At 37.7% G+C, this 20,242-nt stretch overlaps 1 protein-coding gene across 5 annotated transcripts in view; it reads right to left on the reverse strand.

Moving 5' to 3' along the window:
- cntln (centlein, centrosomal protein) overlaps positions 1 to 20,242 on the reverse strand; it is a 154,135-nt gene that overhangs the window by 119,617 nt on the left and 14,276 nt on the right. For all 5 annotated transcript variants that reach the window (XM_082165635.1, XM_082165638.1, XM_082165637.1 and 2 more), the window contains 3 exons: positions 16,330 to 16,463; positions 16,087 to 16,249; positions 15,778 to 15,942 (listed from right to left, as the gene is read on the reverse strand). In XM_082165635.1, coding sequence (XP_082021761.1) covers positions 15,778 to 15,942; positions 16,087 to 16,249; positions 16,330 to 16,463 — 462 coding nt within the window. The remainder of the gene's footprint in view (positions 1 to 15,777; positions 15,943 to 16,086; positions 16,250 to 16,329; positions 16,464 to 20,242) is intronic.

Genomic DNA, 20,242 nt, shown 5'->3' on the forward strand with positions numbered 1-20,242 from the left:
TGGGTAAATGTGTAAGCTAGATGTATGCTTTTATAATAAACTATCTATCTATCTATCTATATATCTATCTATCTATTGTAATAATGTATGATTTGCAAAAATGAGAACTGCTGCTTCTGTGTAGATGAGAGAATCAAAGTGTATGCGCGTTGTGCACACGCTACATTGATTATGGCCAAGCATGCACCCTTAAAATAGCATCTGAATAACATGCGCAACGCGCCACTAACTTTAAACTAGTTTTTTTCGGTTAGTGGCGGAATTGTTTTCTAAACCTGTAAAATAGCATGAGGCACTCTTTGTGCTGAACCGCCCCGGGAGCGCAAGTGTATTTCTTAGTTAACCGACGTGCTTCTGTGGAGGGAAAAGTCTGCTTTGCGCGGGTGCAAAATAGGAATGATACATGCGTCAGTGTACAAAGTAAATTGCGCTGGGTACAAGATAGGGCCCATTGTGTTATTGTGTTACAAACGGTGTACGCACAGAACAGAGGGGCGGGATGAGCAAAGCTCATTATCATTTAAAGACACATGCACTTAAACGGCGTGCTGAAAACAGAGCTGTTTTTGACCAGGTAAAATGAGAGTTTTCTTACAATACTAATGAGAATTTTTAATTAAAGTATATTACAAACTTTTAATTTAGACCCTAAAGAATCATATTAGCTTGTACAAAAATGGCATTATATGACCCCTTTAAACCTTTGTAAGGGCATTTTTTTCTAACCTTATTAAATGGGTCATCTTTTATGTCAAATTCATTTATTTATATTTATAAACTGAGTTAGAATAATAAGACACAATCAGGAAGAATAAGTTACCAATCAAATGAAATCAGTATCAACAAAATTCATCTTTGCACTGCAGAGTTGGCATAGAAGAACAAAAAGGTGGCATTTAGGTATATGTACAGAGAGACTGTTTAATGAGGCTCAAAAGTGGCATGAATGCATTTAAATTAATGATAACAATGTTATGAGATTAATGTTTTAAATATAGAAATATTTAATGATTTAAATAACTGAAATGATGCTTTAAAAATGTAACTAAAACTGCTAGTAGGGGGCGGCAAGTCACTGTCTTTGTCACTGAATCATTAATTCAATCGATTCGTTCAAACAGCAGATTCATTCAGGAACAAAGCAAGCGACTGTCTTTATGAATGGGTGATTGAAGCATTGACTCACTAGATTTGTTTGAAAACGCAGATTCATTCATAAACGAAACACCCGTGTTTGCTCTGAGATGTGCAGCGGTTCAGCTGTGATTTTGGTTTTGAACTATTTTCGTTGACGAAATAGAGCAAAATCTGACAATACTGTTCCTAAAATGTAAGTCACTTAATATTAACTTCATTTTTATTGAATTGCTGTATAAAAATCAATATTACATTTGCAAACTCCCTTTATAATTAAAACGCTGTCAAGTCTCAGTTCATCGCAATCTCACAAACTTCCCTTATAATCACTGAAGTTGTCTACACTGCACAATGAATCTCTTATTTACATTGTGTCTGTACTTTGTTTGTTATAATAAGAGGATTCACAAGCTTGCATAACTCAGCACTGAACAAACTGCAGCATTTTGAGCTATGAGTGGATTTTAACTTAAACGCCTCTGATTGGCCATTGTGTCTCAAGAAATCAACAGATATGTCTGTGATTGGCTACATTGCTCAACGCTACAAAAACACGTTCTCTCATCATGCTCTCCAGAGTGCAAACACAAATATGCACTGGCACGTTTGCAAAATCTGTTTGGCCAATATGCTGTTATTAGTTTTAACTAAAGGTGCACACCCTCTAGCACCCCCCTAGAACCGGGCCTGATCCGGTCAGTCGCACTGGTGCTCCAAAATACTTTTTCACAGTCGCATGCAGTAATCTTCAGTCGCACTGTAGAGCCCTGTTATGGTAAGGGTAGTCTCGCCTAGCCAGACATCCAGACTGGTGGCAGAAGGTCTAGACGACTCCTTCAGCTTTCAGTGGCCAAGGACCGCCCAGAACTGCAGGGAACTTTACATACTTCACATACTTTTGAAAATCCAGTGTTTAGTTGATCCTGATAAGTGCTCATTGTCACAGTTTTAAACACAACGGCTTGCTTGTTCCATAAGGGGGTTTGGCATCATGGCATCTTTTTTTCCAGGTGGACCAGTAAAGAACTTGACACACACGTCTCCTAGAAAATCCTGTAGAATTCACCCAATCAGATGACGACTCCTGAAGGGTTACCAATTTTGTATGAATTGGCTAGTTCAGCCAACGGTCCGTGGGCATGGTGTCTGAGACTGAGACTATGGTAAGGGGCATGACATTTTAGAAACACACTTGAAGCAGTTGACAAATTACAACTCACTGGTCCAGCCGACCAATCAGAGCACATTGCGCTTTTCGGAAGGAGGGGCTTCATAGAGACAAGAACTAAACAGAGCTTTACTGACAGACTGGGAAGAGAGGTGCTGCAGCAAATGTAAAATATGTGAAAAAGAAAGTGTTTTGAACATTCAAGAATGAAAACCCCCAAAAGACACCAAAAACTAAATCAAGACTTTGCAAAAGAGAATAATATGGCCTCTTTAAAGTCACCATGAAAACTTTTATTTTTTATTTTTATGGAATATGCAGTATTTATTATAAATTATTTATCTGTGCACATCTTTTTAATGTAAAATATCTAGTTCACTAATTTACTGGCACAACCTGTCACTCACATGAGATCGAAGCAATATCAAACCACCACAATCCAATCAATAGGACAAAATTAACGTTTTTTCTTGTTTGAGAAGCCATTTCACTCGGATATACTCACAACAGGGAAGAAAAAACTGTTGCAACTTCTGCTTCATGCCGACTTTAAAGATACAAAGGGTGTGCTCTGAAAAGTTTAAGAAGCATTTGCTGTGGAAGTACAATAGGCCTGATGAAACATCATGCAGCTAATGTTATCTAAACAAATTGAGTGAAACAAACGGGCAAGGCAGCCCACAGTGATGGAGGCACTGCCTCCTAAAGATTTAAAGCCAAACACATCGGCAGCCTCTCAGTATGCTGGAAGCTCAGGGTTTGAGCGTCAGATAGTGATCAAAAGAAACATATCTACTCATCTAAACATGACCCCACATAACAAGCCGTGTGTTCAGGGAGCGGACACTTCAATTATACATCTGACAGCTAGGCTTTCACTAACACTAATAACACGCAGAGGCAGATGTTGAGAAGAGCGTCTGGGCTCTGGAATAGGGAGAAATTGGGAGAGACACATTGAAATTTCATCACTTGGGAGGTTTCTCTCAATCTCAAAGTTTAATTAAATTCATAACATTCCACCTATTAAATAAATACTTCTATAGGTGATAAAGCTGATTAAGTGGCCCCTAAATGTCTTTGGCTGTCTATAAAACTCTGGCTTAAGACATAAAAAAATAGCAGCATTAATTAATTCTGGGATTAATCAATGAATTCACTCAAAACAAGCTAATAAAATCTGCATGTGCAATCAATCCACATCGCAAGATCAATTTTCCAGATGTAGATCTTAGAGGAGCAACAAAAGCAGCTTTGCGGTTCTAACAGTTCTTTGTCAGTATTCATAAAAAAAAATGTAAAAATTAAATATCACTCGTATAACAGCTAGAGTACATAGACAATTGAACAAAAGCTGCAATAAACCACCAATCTGCCACATGGAGTGTTAAATGTGTTGCTAATAGACTGCAAGATGCAACACTTCCTCTGTAATCCTCAGGAGGCCAATTCTAGATTTGGTTTTCAATGGCTTTTGACTAGAAAAGGAGATTCTTCAAGGCTTAAATGCTGATTTACTGTAGATCAGAGAATGACACAGACAGCATAGTGACAACCTGGGTCACGTCGTTACATCAGACTACCGCAGGAAACGGAGAGATAAAAGGAAATATGGATGTAGCAAAGCACAGAAAAATCCTGAGGGGAAAATAGATCACTGGTATTTATTTCCAAAGAACAATGACTGAAAATACAGAAAAAGCAACACAGTGGCCCAGTCAAAGTTCAGATCACAATCCAACATCTGTAGAAATGACAAGTTCAAAAACAGCCCCCGTAACATTCCTTTATCAAGCCATTATACATTACTCTTACATAATATTAATAATAATAATAATAATAATTATTATTATTATTATAATTGTTGTCAATAGTAGTATTAATTAAAAATGTTTATAATTAAAAACTAAGAACATATTACTATTCATGCAATAAACAGTAATTAGAAATAGGGGTGAGGACTGTCTTCAAAATAAATGTAATAAAATGTACTTGTTTCAAAAATGAATTTATTTGGCTTAATCCCACTGAGGCAAAGTTTGTATTGAATCTTTGAAATTTGTATTATTTATATGGAACAGGCCACATCTATCTTTCTAACCACAGAAGAACATGATTCCAGTCTGAACTGGCCTTTGAGCTCTTCTTTAACCCCAACCAGCAACACAATGGGCTTCTCTTTTTTTTTTTGGACTTTCCTTGCTTCATCACTCCTACCATATTCAAATGAGAGTCTGGTCTCGCGCATCTCCCTTTGCTGATCAGCACTTTGATCATTCCTAACATTTAAAATTAAAATAAAGCTCTAACAACCAGTGCATTACAATTTAACAGGTGTTCAGGTAGAAGCTGATACAGAATTTCAGATTACAGAATACACATCCCAGTCAGTGCAATTATAGTGGGGAACGGAAAGCCCTCTTGACTGTGTTATACCTTGGGATAACTGATCAGATCACTTTGATGTCTGTAGGAAAAACAGTTAAGAAACAAAACAGCAAGGCAGTCGCTACATGTGTTCGGTAAACACATTTTTATAATTCAAAGCAGAACTCTGCATAAAGCATGCATGGATTACTGGTCATACCCAAAATGATGTGGTGTGTATCACTGTAAGGAGGCACGTGTGTATAAACAGACACAACACATATCTGGCTACATCTGCAACATCACAGATTGAGAACTACCAACAGTGAGAATAGTTGTACTTACTAACTGTACCATTACTACTCCTCAAGCTTAATTTTCGGTAACATTCAACACGACTGCTACAAAAACACTAAAACTTCATCCACATTCAACCATTATCCAGTCCACAAAGAAGTTGGACTGGTGACAGTGAAATGGACTATGAAATGGAAACAATGAAATGGACTATGTATTCAACTGTCAACTAAAAAAAGAGAGAGGATGACTGATGTTATTCTTTTTATTTTATATAAATATTTAAATAATTCTGGTCAATAGTCAAGTCAAGCCAAGTCCAGTATATTTGTATAGCGCTTTTCACAATACAGATTGTATCAAACCAGCTTCACAGTATTAAATTAAAATAATACAACAAGGTTTGGTTCAAGTGGAATTTATTGATTGATAAAATTAAATTAAATATCCCCAAAATATCCCCAACTGAGCAAGCCAAAGGCAACAGTGGCAAGGAACCGAAAAACTCCATCAAGTGACCTAATGGTGTCCTAAAACTCCATCAGGTGACCTAATGGAGAAAAAAAAACCTTGGGAGAACCCAGGCTCAGTCGGGGCCAGTTCTCCTCTGGCATTTATGAGCTAGAGGCCGGATTGTAGTTTGAACTGTAAGATTAAAAATATTATATGAATGCCTGGCTGAAGAGATGCGACTTTAATCTAGTTTTAAACTGGGAGAGCGAGTCTGAGCAACGAACAGTATCAGGAAGACTATTCCAGAGTTTTGGAGCCAAATGTGAAAATGCTCTCCCTCCTTTGGTGGTTCTGAATATCCTAGGTATGACCAAAAGCCTTGAATTTAGTGATCTTAAAGAGCGCGATGGATTATAGGGCGATAGAAGATCCGTTAAATAGACTGGAGCTAAGCCGTTTATGGCTTTATAAGTCAGTAGCAATACCTTGTAATTAATACGGAACTTTATAGGTAACCAATGCAGTGATGATAAAATCGGTGTTATATGATCATATTTTCTTGATCTAGTAAGAACTCTAGCGGCGGCATTTTGGACTAACTGTAGCTTGTTTATTGAGGATGCAGGACAACCAGCTAATAAGGCATTACAGTAATCCAGTCTCGAGGTCATGAATGCATGAACTAACTTTTCTGCATCAGAAACTGATAGCATATTACGTAGCCTAGCAATGTTTCTAAGGTGAAAAAGGCTGTTTTTGTAACATATGAAATATGATTTTCAAAAGACAGGTTGCAATCGAGTATAACACCCAGGTCTTTTACTGTAGAGGATAAAGTAACAGGACATCCTATGATGTTAAAGTTGTATTGTGCGAGGTTTTGTGGGCGGTTTTTTGAACCGATAAGTATTACCTCTGTCTTGTCTGGATTTAATAAAAGAAAATTACGCGTCATCCAATCTTTTATATCTTTAACACACTCTGTCAATTTGGAAAATTTTGCGTTTTCATCCGGCCGTGATGAAATATATATTTGAGTGTCATCAGCATAACAATACCGATGAGCCAATAATTATTTTCATGTTACAATGACTGATAACCTTTAAATTACTGCAATTAATATATGGTACCATTTTGTCTAGAATTAATAAAAATAAAACACTTCAAAATGAGCATTCACAGATTACATAAAAAAATCTTACAGATCCCTATTATTATTATCATTTTTTATATGTTTTTAAAGGCTGCATTTATTTTATCTAAAATACAGTAAGCAGTAATATTGTGAAATATTATTAGAATTTAAAATATATTGAATATTTTTGAATATATTTTAAAATTAAATGTATTCCTGTGATGAAACCTGAATTTTCAACATAATTACTCCAGTCTTCAGTGTCACATGATTCTTCAGAAATTTCCTGTTCAAGAATATTTTTTAACAGTTGTGTGTAAAAAAAAATGATGAATAGAAAGTTCAAAAGAACAGCATTTATCCAAAATAGAAAGCTTATGTAACATTATAAATGTCTTTACTGTATTTTAATGCATCCTTAACCCTTGTGTGGTGTTCATATTTTTGTTCGTGGGTCTGGTGGACCCGCTGCATTTGTTTTTTTTTAATTCAACATAATAAAAAAATGTATGTTAAAATACTCAACAGATGTTTACTTCATCCCAATTACAAGCAATATAAACCGCATATATGGTAAATATTTTCTCTTTACCTTTGTTAGATCACATTTAAGAATTGCAACCTTGTGCGGGAACGGCAGGGGTAGAAACAAAACTCACTTTTGCACTCACACTCTCTCACACTTACACACAATGGCCCTCATTTATCATTCTTGCGTAGAAACGGGCGTATATATTGGCGTAAGATTATGCTTACACTCCTCTCATCGCCTGATTTATGAAGCTGTGCGTACCTTTGAAATCCAGGTGTACGCAATACCTGCCCTTGATAAATGCCGCGGCTGAAAACGATCGTCATTAGAATAACACGCCCCTATATATTCAAGTCTCCGCTTCCCCCACGCCCTCATTTTACGCCATGGACACACGGAAGACGGCAAAGAAGAGAAACTTGGATGAGCAAATGACCCATCACAATGCATTATTTTACAGCACGTGTTTTAAAACGATTAGCATTTAATTTCGTATCACGTCACATGTATTGGGGTGTACAATAGTGATGATGATGTGATGTGGAGTACCATTCATTCACATTAATATAATTGCATGACAATTTGTAATATTCTTATTCTTATTATTATGATTTTTATTATTAATGACGCTTATTGTTATTTAGAAGAAGAATGTCGTTATTATTATTATTATTATTTGTATTATTATTATTATTATTATTATTTAAAAGAAGAAGAATGTCATTTTTATTATTTTGTCAGTCTGAATTATTTTTTGGTCATTGAAAGCCTTTCATTACTGAACAAAAAAAAGAGGTATACTTTGCCTGGAGTGTTATAACGTTGTGGATGGTTGTCTTTTTTAAAAAGTCTTTTGTCTTTTATTTTTCGTGTTCGCATTTATGAGGAAAAAACAATGTTACGTGACAGTTATCCATAACGGATGTGACCGCTCTGAAAGCGGCATGCTTTAAAACTTTCACAGAGACCTCAAACAGAAAGCACAAAGCCTTTCTTTAAAGCAAATTTCGTTTTTGTATTAATTGTATCTTAATTTTAATCAGTGTTTCATTATCCAATTTTCTGGATTTAATAAATAAAAAGTAAATAGCAGAGATAATCACAACACGGAGGCGCCAGTGCCTGAACTGGAGCTAACGTTAAGCTATCATCCATGAACCGAAACTCAACGTATAAGGTAGCCTACTCGCCTCACACACCTACAAAAAAAATAGAAATATATCTATTATCTACAGAAATCTCTACTTTTAAACAGAACCCTTCAAAACAAAATAAAACGATGTAATCCGTATGAAATGTGCCTATTTCTCTCCGGCGCGTTCACTACTGCGAAGATCGCGAGTCAGACTTAATCTTTGCAGCCGACACAGAAAACCAAATGTTTTTATTGGTTTATTAAGTACAAACAAGCGAGTTATGAAAAATTGAGTGTGAGGGATTTGTTCACTTCACACAAAAAGTTCTTGGAATGAGATGGCTAACTGTAGTAGCGTTCAGTCCACTGTCTATAATAGCCTAATTTAGAGATCACTTTTTTTTTTAACCCGACCTACAACTTTAATCGGTTAACGTTGATACGGTCAACCATCGGTCAAACGGTCATCGGTTAACATCCCTATGTTGTTGTTTTTTTTACAGTGGGTCATAATATATCATATCTTTTAGTTTGTCAGTGCGTTTTGTGGTGTTAGGAATTGTTTTTCTGCGCATTTCCACACTAACTCAAAACGTGCGTACATGTACACCACCTCCTGAGCTGGCGTAGGATTTGAGCGTGCCGTACGCCAACGTCCATATTGATAAATCTCAAAGTCACCGTGGTTTTAAAGTCACACACACACACACACACACACACACACACACTTGGATATGTGGTTTACGGGGACTCTCCATAGGCGTAATGGTTTTTCTAATGTACAAACTGTATAATCTATCCCCCTACACTAACCCTACCCATAAACCTACCAATCACAGGAAACTTTTGGCATTTTTTGAATTTCAAAAAACACCATTTATTATGTTTTTAAGTCATTTGGTTTATGAGGACACATATGTCCTCATAAACCATGTTTACGTTGTAATACCCATGTCATTATACACATTTGTGTCCACATAAACCATATACAAGAACACACACACACACACACACACACTAACAGCAGGCCCTGACAGGAGGAGGACAGAGTAAAGGTACACAGGACCTAACATTTCCACACTTTTATTAGCCCCGGGTCCAGTGGACCCGAACCCCCTAAATGAGTGGGGGGGGGTGTACAGTGTGTGGTCATGTGTTCAATGTTAAAAAAAAACCTTTCTATTTCAGATAATTGCTGGGGGTTTTTTCAAATGATTGCGCAAGCACCTCACACATGTACACACAACATATCAGCTCTAGCATTGCTAACTTGACAACACAGTCTGTTCATTATAAAAAAATAAAGTACTCAACCAAACATATAACAAGTTACTCAATTTAAATAGTCCTTAGTACAATATGTAACGTTCATCATGAGCACCGCCCGACTGCTAATTTAGCTTCCAAATACATAGAGAATATGGAAACATTTGGATTTGTGGCAAATGAGAGAGGTAGGCTATTGTAAGTCCAACGCCGGCTTCTGTTTCAGTTTCACTTCAAAGGTAGGGTAGGCAATTTCGGAGAGGCAAGCAATAGCAAGCTAGCATTGAAAGCAGGAGATCCCACCCTCTCTTCACAGCACTCTCTAAAGCCACGCCTCCTTCAAAACACATGAACGCACACAGCAGAGTCTGCAAAGCGTCACGAGAGAGTGATAAATTACCTTTTCTCAAAGCACATAACATTACAATAATAATAAACGTAAACAACTTACAGAGCTCTGACTTGTACCACCTGACTGCTGCAGATTAATTTCTGCATTGATAGTGTTGACATAGAAACGCATAAATTCGAGTTCGAGGACATGAACAGCTCTGGGTAGAATGTCACGGGTTGCCATAATTATCTCATAATTACGATGTTACGATGGCGTGAACACAGCATAATCTCGTTGTTTGTAAAAGGTGGCTGCTGTTTGTTTGTTTGTTGGTGACTGTCTAGTTGTGTCCAAATTCGCCTACTTATATTTTGCCCTAAAAGTATGTACTGTTTTTATAAAGAAAAAGTACATACTTTTGAGTGTGTAGCAGAAGAGTAGGCAAGCTTTGGGACATACTACTTCGTCATAATTGCATTTTTAACGGACAGCTCTGTCGCTTAGTTACGTGCATCCTGTCACCATTTAAACTGCCCTGTCATTCATCTTGTCATAGTTAAAATCCTCCACATAAAATTTAATTTAATTTCCTACCTTTTCCTAATTTCCTAATTTCCTGCCAGTTGTGGGGTTTTTTTTTGTGGAGAATGCTCTTCATGTGTTTGCAATTTGCATAATGATGCATTTAAAAGTTAACGACCAATCGTATCTTTACAAAAGTTCTCAATAGTGTTGCAGATGAAATATAATGTGGATAACATTGAATAAATATCTCTTAGTCAAGTTAGATACTGATTATTAATGACTCAAACTCCTTTATCTAAACCTCTCTACTTAACCATCGGACTGGTTTCGTAACAACGCGGAATGAGTTGTAGGCAAAAATAGCCGTTAGAGTGTGCACGGATCTGCACTTCGGATTCTAACCGGAAAAAGTAGACCATCTGGGTATCTTTGGAATACTCATTTCAACATACTACGATTTGGGACACACTAATTCTAATTTCAAATACCATTTAGGACAGATAGTATGCGAATTGGGATGCAGCATCTATCTACAACTCTACATTGCCTTATGGAACGCGCTAATGACGTATGATGTCTGGACGAGTAGGGTGCGCAGAGGTATGGAAATACATATTTGAAATGCAGGTAGGACATCGTATCATTGCCTTTGGACCGAATGCAATGATTGAACTAGAGTTCTCAAAAGTACCGACTTACTGACTGGTCCAAGTCGTTTTATAAATGTGACAATACCAGCATTTCCCTCAAGCGTTTTGAGCGTTGTTGAACGGATTCTTAAACGCCTCTGATTGGCCATTGTGTTGAAGCGTTCAAAATATATTTATCTGATTGGCCATTCAGTTGACGTGCTCAACATATACAGTATGTCTGTGATTGGCGACAATGATCAACGCTTCAAAAACCTGTATTTTTAATGCTCCCGTGTGCATCTATGTAAGCGCTTGGTGAAGAGCATGTTGGAATAGTCACATTTTTTAAAATGTCACTTTTTGACAACTCTAGATTGGACGAACATTTTTGGTCTTAAGACTTCCACACAAGATATTTGTACGTGTTTTAATATTTAGACCACTTCTGTTATTGATTGCTATCAGGATGTGAAGAGAGTTTCAACCAGTATAACAAAAGAAAATGCCTCCCGTACCATTACATGGATTTGTTTTGTTTTAACCTATATGCGGGGGGCATGTGGTCCATTTAAAGTCCCTGTAAAGGCAATTCTAAAAAAAAAAATGTAAACACATTATAAATGTTAGAAATGTATTGCTAAAACACATTACAAAGACTGTGAACTATGAAGTACTGAATTGTGGAGTTAGACCGTTAAACAGTTTTTCAGCGTTGCTGTGTTCTGGATTTTTTTCGGGCCGCCCCTACTGTTGATGACGCACTGGAGCCACCGAGGCTGCCCCCTCCCCTATCAGTTCACCGCTCAATCGCGAGTTACTGTCAGTATTATTTACTACAGCCTACAGTTTGCTAGCTAGCTATGCCTTCATCACAGAAATGCATATTACCTGGATGCGATCACTTACAAAACACATCGGTGTCCTTATTTAAATTTCCGAACAACGATCATATCAACAAGAGGTGGATTAATTTTGTGAAGAGCCACCTTGATGGAGAGCTGAGGATCACCACCAACACCCGCCTCTGTAGTGATCATTTTACACAGGATAGTTTTATAAACTTTCGTCGGAGACAACTGGGATTCACTGATAATCCGCTGTTACTGGTGAATGGGGCCAAACCGACTATCTCCCGCCTCGGCCTTCATCCTCCCATCGCGCCGACAACTGGTGCCATCATCGGCAGTGCGTGCCCCCGAGTCAACTTTCCCGCGAGTGGGCATGGTTTCAGCGCAGCCAGCGGATGAGAGCAGAGACCACTGGAAGGATATTTCTGCGAATCGCTTGCCCAAGTGGAAAAATGTGCTGTTGCTGCCAGATCTCGATCAACGAAAATTGCATTGTATTTGATACAAAGCTAAATAGACTAAATCAAATGAAAAAAGTCAGAACTGAAACTTTTTATAGTATTTCATTTTCTCCATAGGGATTTTATTTTTTATTTTTACGAAACCAACTTTAAGTAGAGCTACTGTTACTGTCCGAGGTAGTTAATTGATAGTCTGCGTTTGTTAAAGTCATTGCATTATTAGGGGCCAAGCACTGAAAGTGCGTAGGCACCTATTGAAATCGTTGGCATTCTTCTTCTTCTTCCGTTTCTTCTTCTTCCGCTCTGGAAGTCTAAGGCAGCCCATAGAACCGCTTGGGGGAAAGTTATGAAATTTGGCACACAGACAGAGGATAGTCTGAACTGTCACCATAGCAACTCAATCCCTCTAGCGCCACCAACTGTCCAAAGTTCTACTCAGGTTTATGCTAAAACTTTTGACTCATAAGGGCTCTGATTCCTTGGCTCAAGCTGATTCGATTGCACCCTATGAAGTCATTTTCCGTCATGAAAATTTGCCCGCCATTTTGAAATCTCAGAAAAACCTACTTTTTCTAATTCCTCCTAGGCCGTTGTTCCGATTTTCATGACAATTAAACCAGGTCATCTTTAGACCATGCCGAAAAAAGCTATGGAATTCATGTCGATTCGACAAACCATTCTCGAATACCGCACAAACTAATTTTATGTAGCGCTTGCGAAAACAGACGTAAGGCTATACGTAAGGCTATATCTCCTTAACGCTTTATCGTATTCAGAACAAACTTGGTTCATGTCATCACAAGCATGACCTGAGGCTACAGGTCTAGACAGCGCCACCTACTGGTCCGGAGATACGAAAAATGGCTATTTTTGCTTATAACTTCTGAACGGTTAGTCCAAAAATCATAAAAGTGGTCTCGTTAGATTGCCGAGTGGTCTCGTTAGACATGCCGAGTTTTTCCATATAGACCATTTTAGGCGTTGGCCATTTAGAATTTTGTACCAAAATGCAGTATTTTATGAATGCATGAACATATCGTTACAAAACTCGGTATGGGTCATCAGTACGATGCCCTGAAGGAGCCTGAGAAGTTTCGAACCAGCGCCACCTAGTAGTAAAATAAAAATTTCAAATGCTTATTAACTCTGGGTGTGGTTGACTTATTTTTACGGTAGTCATCTCCTTAGATTCCTGAAACCTTGCCGAGTCCAGCTATACCAAACATGCTAGGTTTTGCCTTACGGTTTGTGTAGCGTTGTGATATAGCGCTTTAAAAACATTTGCCAATATCTTCGAAACCGTTAGACCGATCGAGACAAAACCACCATAGGAAGTTTGGGAACATAGGTCGTTGGCTACACGCTGATGCCCAAATGTCAAAATATTAATAGTAAGTGGCAAGAAAATTCAAACAAAGTCAGGTGTGGGTAATATTTTATGTTTATACATATAAATGTCTATAACTCCAAAATGAAATAAGATATTTTAACCAAATTTGACACACACATGTATGGGCTCACTCTGAGGACACATAAAAAAAATTGGTGGAACTGCGCCAAAATTTTCAAAAATGCTAATGACTTTTGAATAAATTTGCCTAATGTAATGACACTGGTGTTAATAGATTCCTTTGGTTATGCCGAAAACATAGAAACCAATTTTGCCATAGTCAGCCAAACTTCCTGTCCGCCATTTTTATTTTATTCTAAAACCTACTTTTTCTCAAACTTCTCCTAGACCGTTTGTTCGATTTTCACCAAAATCGAATCGTATCATCTCCAGACCATGCCGACAAAATCTCTGCAATGCCTTGACATATTGACACCAAACTTTGTATGTGTCAGTCACCTCACTCTGACCACACCACATCAATTTCGTAACTGCACCACCTATTGGTCGAAAGTGAAAAACAATTAAATCATATTATTAGTGACTATATGATTTTTTTCACCTATTTTGCCTAAAATCATCTTAAATGTATTTAATTGCTCATTGTTGCAGTTGGTCAAACACTCCCAGACATGTTGGCATGGATTGTTGTCTTTTTTTTTGCACTTGGCCCCAATAATGGCTGGTTGCAGCTATATTTTCAACTTGTTTTTTAAAGAATATTTTTATTTTTATATATTACAATTATATTTTACTTTTTGCATTAATAATAGGCTACTAATATTATAATATTATAATTTATTTAAATTCTTAATTGAAAAAAATAAATAAAAATACTTCCGGCATACATTTAAACCATGGTGCCCATACCTGCCATGGTGTTTTTTATTTGTCATCTCTGATTTAGATCTGAGTCTTGTGTGTTTCCTAAGCTGATGCGCCATGGTTGCACCTAGCAGAATTACAAAAATACAGCATATTTTGCAAACATGCCTCGTTCAAATCAAACATCACAATCACAGCTCTTACGGGTGCTTGTGACAGAATATCTCAACAGGTAAATATAGGCTACTTTCAGTAAAAGGTCCAAAATATTAATAATACTTTTATCTGTGTTGCTATGTGTCAGGAGAGTTGACATTTCAGTAGCTAACACTCTGTATAGAGCAAACGCAAATGTCTCGCTCATAATAAACCCATCCAACGTATCTGCATCGGACGCTTTTTTTTAAAATGACGTACCACCCAGCATACCTGGTTAAAGTCGCTATATAATAGATAGATATACTGTATATAGAAGATATATAGCTACATTTATTTTTCATCATTGTTCTGTTCTGAATACCGTTAATTTTAAAGGATTTGTTGTGGAGTAAGGGGAACTAAAATAGCCTATACTGTAGCTATGTTTATAGTGTTTATAATGTTTGTAAACATTTCACTTTATTTAGGCCTACCCTACCGGTATTTTACATTAATATAATAATAAAATGCAAATTATATGTGACTTATCTGTTTTTTGTTTGTTTTTCTCAAAAGCTCAATTTTATATGTTTGTGTAGCATATTTTTTTAACCATGCAACAAACGTTTTCCAAATATCTTGATGATAAATTACTTACATTTCCTTTAAACCATTTAACCGATAGTATTAATCGATCAAATTTCTTATTGTCGGTTAACGGTTAATTATAAGCGTCCCTATGTAATACAATTTTGCAGTATTACTGTTTATACTGTAGTTTTGATCAAATGAATGCAGCCTTGGTGACATAAGAGACTTATTTAAAAACATACAAAAATCATACCCCACAAATATGCATATATATGCATTACCATTAGCAGGGTTACTGCCAAATGCTTTGGAGTTGTCAGACAGCATGAAGACTTGCAAAAATGAACAAAAACTCTTGGACATCTCTTCCCATTCATCTCTTACTGAAAGGCATTTCATTTATTATGGATGCGGTTTTACTAAGAGGAGAAAAAGGAAATGAACGGTGTGTGGTTTTGCTGAAGTGCTCATTCAGCTTGCTTTGCATACAAAGGGCATTGAGCATGATGTAAATCTGTCATGGTGCTCCCCACACGGACTCACCTCACAGTGCCCCGCGGCTGCTGTGAAACTCTGCAGCTGTGCCTGGAGTTCTTGGATCTGCTGATCTCTCTGGCTGAGCTGCATGCTGAGGGCTGCTTCCCGCTGGCGGAGCGGTTCCTGGCTGTGCCAAAGGGCCTGGTATGACACGCTCAGCTCGCTGTAGAGCTGTCACAGCAGAAACAGACAGTGAAGGACAAGCTCGGTTAATGCAGTTAAGTCCTTGCTAGAACACAAGTTCACCCCCCCAGGGGCACCACGTTCACTTGTGAGGACAGGCGCTAAGTTCACACAACAGATGCGCTCCTGTACCTTCTGGTAGGAGACAGTGTCTGCCGTGTGGGCCTCCTCTTGGCTGCGCAGGACTCTTTGCGTGTCCAGGTTAAGCCCCTCCAGCTGCTGAATAAGCTGGGCCTGTTCTCCTGCATGTTCCATACTCTGCTTGTATAGACACTGCAAGTCCTGTAGCTCGCGCCTGGACGCACACAAATCACGATCAACTCACATGGTCAGGGTTAATCAAAGCTCAGCCAGATCTGTGCAACCGCTGCTTACTTGATTTGACAGAGCTGCTGTTCTTTGTCAGCTCCTTCCCGTTCTAGAGAGGAAAGCTGAAGGGACAAAGCAGTTGAGCGACTTTGAGCCTCTAGCACGTCCTGTCTGCTTCTGAATACTTCCTCTTCCAAATTCTGAAAGAGAACACACTGAATGTTTATTGGCAGCTGAGTCAATGAAACATAATTCATACATGCAGTCATATACAAACAATACACATGCTTCTTCTGTTAATTTCTGAATTATGAAAATAATTGAGCGGTAGCGGTAGCGCCCCAACAAATCTCGCGAGAATCATGACTTGCTTTACGGCACGACGTCACATACATCAACAACAGCAGTCTCTATGGAAGACACTAGCACGCATTTCAGACGTGAATCATGGCAGAGTCGACAAAGAAAACGAAGAAAGAGCGGTCGGAAGAGTCAAGGAAAAGAAAACGACGGCTCTGCGTGAGTGGTTTTTACGACAGTACCGTTAAATACAAGTACTCCACAGCGCCTCTAGGGGTCGCTGTTTGAGAAAAACGGAAACTGCATGGTGTGCCTTTAATACTTGAAAAATAATATTAAATAAAAAATTATATTGTCTGCCACATCAAAATTATGTGTTGTGAAGTCTACATTAATGCAAGTGCCATAGATATATGCAGGGAAAAACACATAGCCTAGAACAAGACAATAATATCAAAGAAAGGACCCCTGTAGACACGAATGACTGTGTCGCTGTGTTCTTCTTATTTTTAGTCTTAGTCTATTATTATTATTATTATTACCTTTAGCCTTTTATGACCAGGCAGTGTTCGTGCAGGTTGTAAAATACCTTGTGGTGTTAGTCACCAAAAACGTAATCATATTTATGAATTAATAACTCAAGAAATTTTAAAATAAATACTTTTTACCTGAAAAATATGCTTAACCTTTCTTTTTAGAATAATGATTAAGGGCCCTATTTTAACGATCCAGCGCATGGTCTAAAAGGGTTGTCTCTATTCTCTTAAAGAGTAATGGGTGTGTTTTGGGCGTAACGTGCAAAAAAAACAATCAGAGTGTAATTTCACATTCCCTTTAAAAGTCAGTTATGCTTGCACCATGGTGGAGTCGCTATTTACATGGCGGAATTTGCAAGCGAAAATTGAACGTGTCTCTGGAGAGGAAATGGATCTGCTCGTGAGCAGGATTAAAGCGTGCAAGCAGACCATCTACGGGACAAGCCGGATCTTTATGTACACGATATTACAATGTATCTTTTACATTGGACTTTTACAAATATTTTAATATTTGGCTAGTTTGTGTGCTGCTAGGCGTCCCTGTGTGTGTAATAAGCAGAGTGTATGCGCATTGTGGATCCGTCACCCGGCTATAGGCGCACATTACTAACGCACTATTTAAATAACAAAAATATATATATATTGCGCCATTGACTGTAGACCAGGTTTCAGTTGGTCAATGGCGCAGTCTATTTCAGTTGCCTCAAAATAGCAATGCGCCAACAATGCGCCTGAACACACCTCGTTTTCAGACCAGCACGCCCATGGGCGCATAAATGGGTGCAAATGAATTTGCTATTTAAACAACGTGGCGCAGGACGTGAAAAGTATAACTACGTCGGGCTGAAACACTTGTGTCGCGTCTGGCACTGCATTGCGCCGGGTGTAAGATAGGACCCTAAGATGTATACATTCACATTTAAAAAGGAGAAAATGTAATCTCTTTTCACTGGATGGTTACACCACATGACATTTTTTAATTATTAAATGTCAAATTGTTTAAATTTTTTTATTTTTTTTATTTTTTTAAATCATGTAAAATGAATGAAAGGGGTAGATTTCTAAGAAAATGTTGGTACATGTCTTGTACCTGTTAACTTGCTTTTGAATCCCTTTTTTAACCCAAACCCAAGGAATGGCATACCCAAACTAAAATAGATAGTTCATGAAGCCTACAAGCATACAACTCTAAAATGCTAACTGATGTTAACTCTCATTCATCCAGACTATTCACTACAGTTTTATGCTGCAAACTGCCCCATTTATGCTGTCTCCTGCACACATTCACTCCTCTATGACCGAGATATGTCTCTAATTAGGATTATGTGTACATATAGCCTATACACATATATATACATATAAGGGATGGGTATCGTTAAGGTTTTAACGGTATTACTACTCTTACCGATACTCCTTATCGATCCGGTACTTTAACGGTATTCTTATCGGTTCTTTTTGTTATATTAAAAAAAGGGGAAAAAATTATTTAGAACATAATTAATATTGCTTTATATTTTGAAATGTAAAATAAATATCTATAGCAAAAGAAAAAGCAATGCGTTAACAAAACAAATAAAACATGTATGTTATGCAGAAGGGTGCTGGCTTTTGTGTTTTATATAGACAGACAGGACGCCAAAAACAAAGTACAAACACATGGTCAAACAAAAAAGTATACAATAAAACAAATATACAAATTATATACCCAGTGCTTTAATTTCAGTAATGTCCACTGACATTACTGTTCAGGAGTAATATGGGTTAAAAAGACATCTAATAAAGTCAGATGTAAAATAACACTGCATAGTTTATCATAGATAGATTAAAGCTTATAACATTCAAGAGCTGTGACTGATTTTCTCTTTGCCTTTTGTTGTTTGATTCACATTAATGGAGCAATCGTCAGCAGGATTATTAGACTGCTGCCTCTTTAAGACCAAATGCAGATCTAATCATTATTAAGCCTCATATTTTCTCCCAACTATTTACGCCGATTTAAGACATAAACTGTATTTAAGTGAATAAACTGTTTAAGTGAATCTCCAAGACGGCCATTTTGACATATTTGTGTATTTGATCGTTTAGATGCGCACACGAAGCCCAAAATATACGTTGTTTGTCTCGTTGCGGTGTGTTTCGGAGCGTGCGCCGCATTTTGGAACAGCGTCTATTGCGTCAATTTTGGTACTTTTAATAGCCTTTTATTATCAAACGCGTCCCGCAGTTTAGCAAAAGTATAGACTACATTTTACAACAATCACCGATCGTGCAGATTCTGACGTTACTTTTGGGTTTTAGGGAGAAATGACAGCGCATCGCTCTGTGAAGGGAAGGAAGTTGCGCTGGAGAGAATGTGGCTTTAGTTTTTAATGGTTACACCTCAAATATCTTCTTTTTTATAATCATTGGAAGCCAAAATCTAAATCTAAAATAAAATTAGTTTACTATCAAAGATCTAAAGTGTAACCTTTTGAATGTTCTGTCCTCATCGTCACTCATTAAGCAGGGCTGTTGTGTTGCGCGCGCCGTGGCTTTGCGTGAAAGATCTCTCTCTCTCTCTCTCTCTCTCTCTCACACACACACACACACACACACACACACACACTCTCTCTCTCTTTAGCAAAAATGCATCACAGACAAATGGTTCAATATTATTATATATAGAAGTGGCTGGCGAGATTAAATTCGCAAGATAATAATTTCTTAATAGCAATAATAAATAGCACGTGTACTTTCATAATTTCTCCAGTACCGACAGCAGAACCGATAACGTCCGAGCTTAACGATCCAGCGGTCTTTCAAAATTCAGCACCGGGGCCCGTTTAATACCGGGTTTCGGTACCCATCCCTAATATACACACATATATATATATACATATACATATATACATATACATACATATATATATGTAATGGATAATGTAGAGCGAGGCGGTTGTTATAGCGAATACAACCCCGACAGGCTGATCAGGAGCCCGACGCGAAGCGGAGGGGTCTTGAATCAGCCTGAAGGGGATGTATTCGCTATAACAACCGCCTAGCTCTACATTATCCCGCTTATTACATGGCTACCTACCAAATAAATCAATAATTTGACACAAAATATTGATTTAAAAAGGATTGTATTGCTTCCGCTAAAGAAA

Source organism: Leuciscus leuciscus (assembly GCF_965113295.1).
Source record: "Leuciscus leuciscus genome assembly, chromosome: 3".
NCBI lineage: Eukaryota > Metazoa > Chordata > Actinopteri > Cypriniformes > Leuciscidae > Leuciscus > Leuciscus leuciscus.